This window comes from Melozone crissalis, unplaced genomic scaffold (genome assembly GCF_028551555.1).
Source record: "Melozone crissalis strain CALT ecotype California unplaced genomic scaffold, PUWL_Pcris_2 ptg000004l_1, whole genome shotgun sequence".
Taxonomy (NCBI): Eukaryota; Metazoa; Chordata; class Aves; order Passeriformes; family Passerellidae; genus Melozone; species Melozone crissalis.
This window is the reverse complement of record NW_026535782.1, coordinates 24,968,588-24,977,749: the sequence shown is the minus strand read 5'-3', so window position 1 is coordinate 24,977,749 and position 9,162 is coordinate 24,968,588. Positions and strand designations below refer to the sequence as shown.

The window sequence follows — 9,162 nt, the reverse complement described above, 5'->3', positions numbered from 1 at the left end:
AATGCCTGAAGTAGGTCGCTGGACACTGCGGTGCAAAGGCTGCTGCCACGGGCTGATCCATGAGCAGTCACAGCTTTCTCTGCACGAAGAGTGACAGCCCTGCTCTGAGCTGGGGTGCCCCTTCCCCCACATCACCCCACAGTGCCTGACACAGAACCTCAGCATGGTTTGGGCTGGAAGGCACCTTAAAGATCACCCAGTTCCTACCCCCTGCCATAGGCAGGCACACCTTCCACCTTAAAACCAGATTTTTTTTAGAAGCTCCATCCAGCCTGGCCTGGAACACTCCTAGGAATGGGGCATTTATCTTCTACAGGCACACAGTGGTCCTCAACAACAACCAGGGATGACTGGCTTGGATTGTTTTGGCAAGGATTGAGAATGCATTTCCAAATAGCTCTTCTGCCCCTAAACATCTAAGGTGGGAAAGCATGGCAAGCCTGTTTGGGCAGCTGTAGTCCGAGCCCAGGAATTGTCCTTGATAGCATCTGATCTATGTATGGCAGAACATTTCTTGGCAGCTATCAGCCTGACAATCAGACCCCCTGGTTCCTGGAGCCAGCTGGGAGGCTGTGTATTGCCACCATTTCTCAGACATAAGGTCACTGAAGATGATCTTTAACTGTGGCACTCCTCCCACCCCCTCCCAGCCTGACAGCATCTCTCTCTTTTGTTCCAAGAAATATCCCCATTTTAAGAAATGTCCCTTTTAAAATTCTTTTCACTCTATTTTTAAAATACGTAAGCTGGAGTGTTTTCCTCACCCCATTTTTCCTGTGGGGAGCAGGAGGGGGATGGCAGGGTGTTTGGCCAAGTGGGCAGTGGGGGCTTTCCTCGGCCACTGTGGGCAGGATTTACTACCCTTGATGCATTCTCAGCAGAACTATGTGAAGTTGAAGTTGGTGGCTCTTTGCGAGGGGTCTTCAGGTAAAGAGGGACTTTAAGTTAGGCAAGGAACTTTCCAGGAACAAGTGCTTCTTCAGGCCAAGAGTGTGATAGCTCTTGAAGCAGTGTGGGGTGTGGGTAGCTGGGGGATGCTGGTGTGCTGGATGCTTCCCTATGTGGGAAGTAGATCATCAATCCATGTTGGAAGATACAGTGGTTTCCCCAGCAAAACTACACACACAGACAGAACTATCTTCTTTATTATAAAGATACACTATGAGGAACAAACTTGAATGTATACTGAAGCTTGTAATGGTACATGCCAAAAATGTACAGTACTATACATAAAAGTGCATTGTCACAACAGATTAACAGTACATTTCTCTTCCAGAACTGTGGGTTTTCCATGTTTTTATTTGATCTTCAAGAGTGGAAGGAATGCAATGGGAATGCAGCCATACACGAAACAGGAAAGGATGCAATGGAAATGCAACAGTACAAGAGCAAAGCTAAAGCTCCTCTAAAATTTAAAGGCACTTTCACATGTACATACTACAGATGTACATTGACACAAGTAGGTAACAGTCAACAAGCAGGAAGCTACCAGTACTGCAATTCATCAAACTTGACAGTAAAGGACAATACTGATTGGATTAGGTGTGCAGGAGTTACCCTTTAGTACGCCTGTAGATGTAGCAGTCTTTCCTGTTACATATCCACTTACTATGCTTTAAAGTATCTATAATAACCATCAAACTACACATTAACTGTGTGAATGCACTAAGTGGATGCATTCACTAAATGCACTGTTTCTAATATTTTCTTTTGCTAAACAATTTCTAATAAAAGCATTATGGAGTCCAGTACAGTTATTTAAACATACAAAATTCCCTATGCAATTTAAAGATACAGGTATCCATCTCAATTGTGCCAGGTGGGTTAATTTAAAAATGCTAGACAAATTCCAGTTTTGCTCCACTGAGTCTAGTAAACTGGGGAACTACTTGAAAATACCTCTGGTCCCAAACAGGTGAGCAGACCAGCACTGGTCTGCAGCTGGGGCCGGTCTGGCTTAGGCTCTGGCCCTGGCATTAGGGCCAGGCCAAGGATGGAGGTTTGCTGACCCATGCTGCACAGCCCACTGTGGTGGACTAAGACTTTGCCTCTTACCTAGATGTGTGTGAAGTCTCTGACTGCACTGAAAAGTATTTGCAAATATCAGCAGTAGTTTGAGGCTCAGAGGCAGTTTATGGGGTACTTCTCACACCTAGAGCTTCACATTGCATCACCTGTCTAGAAGGTGTAAACCAGAGCAGGAATAAATTGCTCCTAAATAACAACAGGAAATTACTCCTGTCACCTCAGCAATTATGTCTATCAAATTTTGTCCCTACTCTTCTCCTCCCAAACTCAATTTTTTATGTATAATGAGTTGTAAAATTTCAAGTTTCCAAAAGTGAGATCTTACAGAATATGTGGAAAAACAGATCTTAATTACAGCCAGTTGTACTTCTGTAGGTGGACCTATAAGTGATTTTTCCCCATTTTATTAACTGAACCTTCTTTTGTGGATTGGATGCTTGAAAGCATGTTCCCAGAAATAGTATTATGGCTTACTGTTGCAATGTGCAAAACAGCTGTAGGTTTAGCTCATGCCTAACAAAGTTTACCAACAGAGCACTAAGCAAAGTTGACAGTCGCCACTCGCACAGACATAAGAAAGGTACTGATTTCTGTCACTAAAGAAAAGGGAAGTGGAGGGGAAAAGGGTTATGGAAAACTTTAGTCAGCTTGAATCTAGGCAGTAGCAACTCAGCTGCCTGTCCTGTGAGTGACCCCTGCAGCACTGGCAGGGGGTAGTCCCCCTTCAGAGTCCCTGTCTTGCTGCTGTCAGCACAACTGAGCATTTGCTGTGCAAGGCAGTCAGCACAGCTGGGTCAGCTCGAAACTCAGACTATTGCAACCCAAATCACGTCCTTAATTGGACACTGAGCAATAAAGTCAATGGGAGACTTTTCTGAATTACTGTGTAGTTGATCCCTTTAATAGCCCCTTATGCTCCCTGATGGACCAGCAGGTTCAGGCACTCCCCAGAGCCTGGCTTCTGTGAACTTCAAACAAATTCAGCTTCTGTAAAAAATGTGGTATCAGGGAATGAAGGTCTGACTTCACGGGAGAAGGTACACTATTACAGAAGGCAGCAAAAAGAGTTTCTAGATACTATCCTGGAGATGTGCTTTAGCTGTGTCCTGGAATGCTGCTTTGTATCAGTGAGAGCAATGTGATCTCCAGCTCCATCCAGCGCTTGCCTCTAGTGAGACTGCCAACAAGAAAGCTAACACTTGGTGCCAATTATGAGTTTGTGAGGGTTTGGTGATTTTTTTCTCTTGTGTCTTAAATAAGAAATGTGGCCTGAGATGACTTAGACATTCCACACAGACACGTAATCCTCACATGCTAAGTTTCAGTTCTTACTAACCTGCTTGAGATTTGGTTTGGTGACCCAGAAATGAGAGGCTCCATGTCCTCTGAACCCCCTCCCGCCCCTTAGTTTTGTGCAGGATCTGTTATTATATAGCTACAGTAAGACTGTGAAGTATGGTACAACGTGGCAAGCTGTTTGTGATCTGTGTTGGTTTTATTACAAATGGTGCAGCATCAAGTTTTCAAGTAAGTCTATGTTTGTTTTTTAAAACTATGCACAATTGTCCAGTTTTTCGTTTAATCGAAACCATACAAAATACAAATGCCCATGTTAATGTAGCTACTTTCAGACAATACATTCAAAAACACTGAAAAACAAAGCCTCTCCAGTTACAAACATGAACAAATGATGTTACGGAGCCCTGACTTCTATTGTTAATCCATCTCTTTCCCTAGCACACCCCAGCTGGGCGCTGTGGGTGGCTGAGCTGCCTACATTGTGCAAGATTTGTCAGCTGGACCCTGGGAAGGAGGAGAAGGCCCTATGCTAGGATTTGTTTTTGGAAGAATAGGTTTTGGCCTAAGAGCAGGAGGTTTCAGCTGCACTCCCATTCTAGGGGCCACCATGGGCTTGAAAGTACTCATGGTGTCACTGGAAGAACTAGTGCTACGGCGGATCTGAGGCTCGGAGCTCCTCAAAACAACGCTGTGGAGAGGGCTGAGCGACTCCGTTGAGGTGGCAGGGGTGGGGCTGTTCTTCACTTGCTCCAAGGTGTCCAGCACGACATCGGGGGCGTGTTTGGCCGAGCTCTGCCGCTCCAGCTCACGGAGCTCGTTCAGTGCCGTGTTCATTGTCTCCTCGATGTCCTGCGTCAGAGCAAAGAGACAGCAGCGTGTCATTTGTGTTGCTACCGAATGCCAGAGGAGCAAGGGGAGGGGTAAGGAAATGCATTATTTACTTCACCAACCATCCTCTAACAGTTATGATAATGCTAAAATTAATTTCCACCAGGTTTATTTGAAAGGCATTACGATTGACAACATGGCAGTTTTGGGTGAACATTACAAACATTTAACCTTGTTCATATGAGAGAATCAAAAAAAGGTGTTACACCAAAATCTGCAAGCCACTTATGAAGTGATCCTCAGGACAACTGATGTTTGCTTAGCAATGTTTTAGTGGTGAAGATTTCTGTCATCTCTTGGTTACTGACAACTGCAAAGATTTTAGTCCATTTGTTCACTCTTAGCTAACTGCTCCGCTCATCTAAAGCCTCAGGTGCTCAGGGTCTGTATTCCCTCACATGGATTACAAAACCTAGTTTTCTAAGGAAATAAAGTTTGTGTGCCTATCAGCTCTTGTCTCCTCTTGTTTCATCAAGTTAAATCTTAAACAGAAAAAATCTGTAAGATATTGGTCAGTATGCATACCTAAGAAAAACTATTTTCTTCATCAGGATTTCAGGCCTGACGGCTAAAAGAATGCACCAAGAGACTAGTTTACTGCTTCTCAGTGGTACTGAGATACAACTAAGCTTAAAATATCTTGTGTTCCCTGCCTGCTCACACTGACTTTCACATAGCTTAATCAAAGTTTGGGTTCTAGTCTAGGCACAAAAAAGAGATATCTTAAGTCAAACAGTGCTGTTCCAGGAAAGTAAATTAACAGCTTAGAATAAAATAAAACAGTAAAAACACTTGCACTTTATAACCCTAATAAATGGGTTCTGACCTAAGCATGCCAGTCCCTTCTATTCCTCACAGGAAGCAGAGTTTGAAAGCAAGCACTGTCAGTACCTTATATTTTAAAACATGAGTGCCAGTGTTATTGTAAAATGCGTTTGCAATCATAGAGCACCCTCAAGGTGCTCCTAGTAATCACCTTTTCCCTCCTAGACAAAATGTGAGTTCTGAAGACAGAGGCATCTATTTACTCAAGAGCTGTTACCAGCTCAGTACAACAGACCAATTTGATGATCAGGGTACTTCCTACTTCATTTTCTTCACCTCTTCACTGCCAGGAATGAGACAGGTGACTGTTTACACAGTAAGATGGCCCACAATTTATGCAGCTGTGACATCCTGCACATCAGGTTCTACTACACGCCTCAAAGCAACACACAGTATGAACTGTATGAAAACTATAAAATCCACAAGACCCTGGACTGTAAATCTCTGCTTTGAATGGCAATGGTCACTACTAGCCAGTCACAGCACTTTTCTGCTTACCACAATACTGAGACATAATTGAACACTTATTACATGCAAGTCAGAATAGGCCAGCCTTCAACAGAGCACAGTGGTCTATGTAGCTGTTGTAAGACTGTCCTAGTGTTCTGTATGGCAGAGGCAATTTCATTACAGCGTAATGGGAAATAATTTCTTTTTATTGCTTCTGCAATGTTTACTCCCCTTTGTGCTTCTTCTATTCAGGATTGCTTAATACATCTTCTTTCACACACACTCTGTTTGGAAAGCCAAGTAGGATATTCCCCTACACACACCTTCCCACCAGAGCATGTGCTCTGTGCTGTGCTATTCAATGGGATTTGCTGCTCAGAAAATCAGACAGTGCCATAAATAAAAAAGACACAAACCTGAGCTATTGACTCCGGGTCCAGTGGTTTGTGGTCATTGAAACCTGTGTACTGACCAGAGGATGTGGACCTTCTGATGGGAGGGCTGTCGATCTTCTTCAGCGAGTCGTGCCTGCTGATGTTGGTGAGGCTGCCGTGGCCCGGCCGGCGCCGCCGCTCAGGGCTGTCGGCGTTCAGGTTGCGGTTCTGAAGGAGGGCTCTGGGACTGCAGTGAGTTGCCAGGTTGGGGGAGCCCAGCTCCAGGGCCGAGTTGGAGAGAGGGTGAGGGGGGTGTACCGGGCAGTGGCCGTCACTGCTCCTGCCTGGGCGTCTCAGGGGAGGTGGGGGCTCTGATCTCTTTCTCTGCCTGCACCAGTGGAAGAGGTGGAAGAACAAACTGTAGTGAGCCAGCATAAGCAAGTGCAGGAGTAATTACTGTGTTAGCTGAACTGTGAGCAGGACTGCTGAAAACACGTTACACTGAGGCTTACCTTCCTGAATACACATCTGAGTGACGGTCAGTAGGAGAGTTCATATCCTTTGATGATGATTTGTCCTCAGTTATGGGTCCGCTGCTGGCCTCACTGTCTGCTTTTTGGCTCAGTGTGTCTGAGAAAGTATCATCCCTGAACAGAACACAGGTGGTGAGATGAGAAGTCAGTGAGTGAGAGCACCTTGGCACTCTCAGATTTTAATCCCCTTAAGAAAAGCAGGCATGTTATAAATACACTGCAGCCCTTGCACATCTCCCAAAATTGTTTATAATCCCACTGTTTACTGAGCTCTTTGCACTCTGAGTGTATGTAACCTTTCCGTAAAGAACTTTGTCATCCTTGGCAAAGCACGTGCCTAATACTACAAAACAAGAGTTCAGGGCTGCATTTCCCCAGTTCTTGCTATTCTGAAGTTAAAAGTCAGCAACTACTACACAGAGATAGTCAAATTAAAATAGGTGCAGCAGCATCTGTCTCTTAATGTACTGGGAACATATCCATAGAAGTAGCTTAGCCTAGTAGTAGTTTTTGACAGAGCTTTCAATTCAGGGCAGTAAAGACAGGTATCCTGCATAAAAGGCAAATGTTTAATCTATCTGACCCTTCAAACCACTGACCCATTTGGCAAATACTGCTAAGCACTGCAGACTTTACATCCCCCCAAGAACCCAGTCACACCAGACACTGCTTACATATCCTGCACCACTATGTACTGGTGAGGAACGAGGCCATCAATTCCATTGTGCCTTCCTTCCCACCAGTCCTCAGACGCTCGGTGATAGAGCAGAAGGGAAGCTCCTTTCTTGAAAGAGAGCTCTCGTGCAGATCTTCCAACATAGTCAAACTTGGCAATAGCTTCTATGGGCTCGCACTCTGGGGGGGAAGAACAACAAATATCAGGTTATGTATTGCTCTTTCTGGTTTCAGCAACCCCATTTTCCCCATTTTCTCAGTGCTCATTCTGACAGAGATCAGCTGAAGGAAGGCAAACTTCAGGCAGTGGTGACAATGTGCCCCTTACAAAGAAATATAATTGATCTGTGCCCCAGGTGTGAAACATCTGGGCTGCTTCAGGAGCTGCAGAAAACAACAGCATACTAAAATGTTACAACTGCCTTTGGGAGAGAGGCCTCTGCATCCTGCTGGAAAGGATCCTGCATGGCTGGAGAGTGGGATAGAGGCCAGGCAATAAAGACTTCTGAAAATAAAAAGAACAAACTCAGATGAATAATCAAAGGCCCAAGGAACCAGCGTGATAAGGGAAAAGTAAATAAGAATGCTTTTACCATCTGCAGTGTCAAAGGAAGGATGACAAGATTAGCCTGTGCATGAGTAGGGATACCCTGCTGAACTGGGCCATGGAATTTGTGTCTTTTACGTGATGAGCATGCAGACCTACTGAAACCTAGTGTTTTACACAGCACCAAAGCCTCCTCCTTTAATTCACTTCCTTAATGCCCTTTCGGAGTGAGACAAGACGGCTCCAGACCACAGGGACAGTCCCTGTGTGGCCTCAAGTTGCTTAAAGCAGCTCTGACTGCTCCAAAAATCTGGAGCTGCCCTGGTTTCTGCAGGGGAGGCTGGTGTTTTCTGAAACCAAACATTGGCTACAGCAGTGCTGGCTAATCCTCTGTCAGAATGCTGGTAAATTCAGCCTTAGTTACCAGCCTTAGGCTGGAAATGGGTTCCATCCCATAACCTGTGCTGGGATGGAGACCTACTGATGTCAGCAAAGGGGCCCTGCAGCTATGGCCAGAGCTGTGCCCAGGCATCCAGCAAAAAGCTGTGATTTTCACAAGCTCTCATTTTGTCTGCATAAAACCAAAAGCATCTGAGCTCTAACAGATTAAATTTTGTCATCAAAGTCTCAAAACATAAAGAAAAAACTGCAAAATACAGGTCTAAAAATCACATACTCTGATGATTCCAGTAACTCAAGAGTCCCTGAAATGACTAATTTTTTTACATAATTAGAGCAATATTTAGATGGAAATTAACATCTGGGCTAATGACTAGCATAGCAACTTTCTGTCTGATGTGAATTAAAATTGCTGAGGTGGTAATTCCCTACAGAACCAGGCTGGTAATGAAAGCCACTGTCCCTTTATGACAACATTTTGCACAGGAATGTCTTTTTAAAATTAACTTCGTTCTACAGTGTGAAAACATAATAACAGCACCTTTATTGAGGTTACAGCTTGCAGCTCATTTTTTAATAACTTGCCCAGCCTGCAGAAGACTGTCTTGTGGTTTGCTGCTTCTGCAGTCACTTTAAGTGTTCCTGTCAGTGACAAACTGTAGTGTGTACAGAAATCACTAACACAGAAACTTTACACAGATGGAATACAATGATATGGAGAATTTACTGTTACAAACACAGACGAGATGTATGGTGGCAGAAATTATTTCAATTATATAAATACAATGAGGAACCTAGCAATTGTGGGATCTCAGCCTCTCAGAACTGGGGTGAATGGTGAAGGGATAAGTTAATTGGAGTGTGAGATAAAGGGTTTAAGATTTCTGTACAGGGAGGTCTAGAGAAATAAGATGGAGGAATTGGGGCGTGCCCTTCTCCTTCTTCTTCTTCTTCTTGGCCTCCATCTTCTGTGGTGATGTTGGCACTTTGGGATTGGACCTTACTAAAAGTGTACTGGTTAATAAGGGTGAAAGGTATTGGAGAAAAATGATAAATATTGTATACGTAACTCCAAGTATAAAGATAGATGACCGCCCCAGGGGCTCTCAGTGTGTGCCCATGGCTGACTGCTGAGCAGAACTCT

The 9,162-nt window shown here is 44.3% G+C and overlaps 1 protein-coding gene across 2 annotated transcripts in view; it reads right to left on the bottom strand.

The window, feature by feature from the left end:
* Positions 1–1,140: 1,140 nt before the first annotated feature.
* The window catches only part of SRGAP1 (SLIT-ROBO Rho GTPase activating protein 1), a 138,855-nt gene continuing 130,833 nt past the window's right edge, over positions 1,141–9,162 (bottom strand). For both annotated transcript variants that reach the window (XM_054275897.1, XM_054275905.1), the window contains 4 exons: positions 7,072–7,252; positions 6,377–6,511; positions 5,907–6,252; positions 1,141–4,176 (listed from right to left, as the gene is read on the bottom strand). In XM_054275897.1, coding sequence (XP_054131872.1) covers positions 3,802–4,176; positions 5,907–6,252; positions 6,377–6,511; positions 7,072–7,252 — 1,037 coding nt within the window. In that variant the 3' untranslated portion in view covers positions 1,141–3,801. The remainder of the gene's footprint in view (positions 4,177–5,906; positions 6,253–6,376; positions 6,512–7,071; positions 7,253–9,162) is intronic.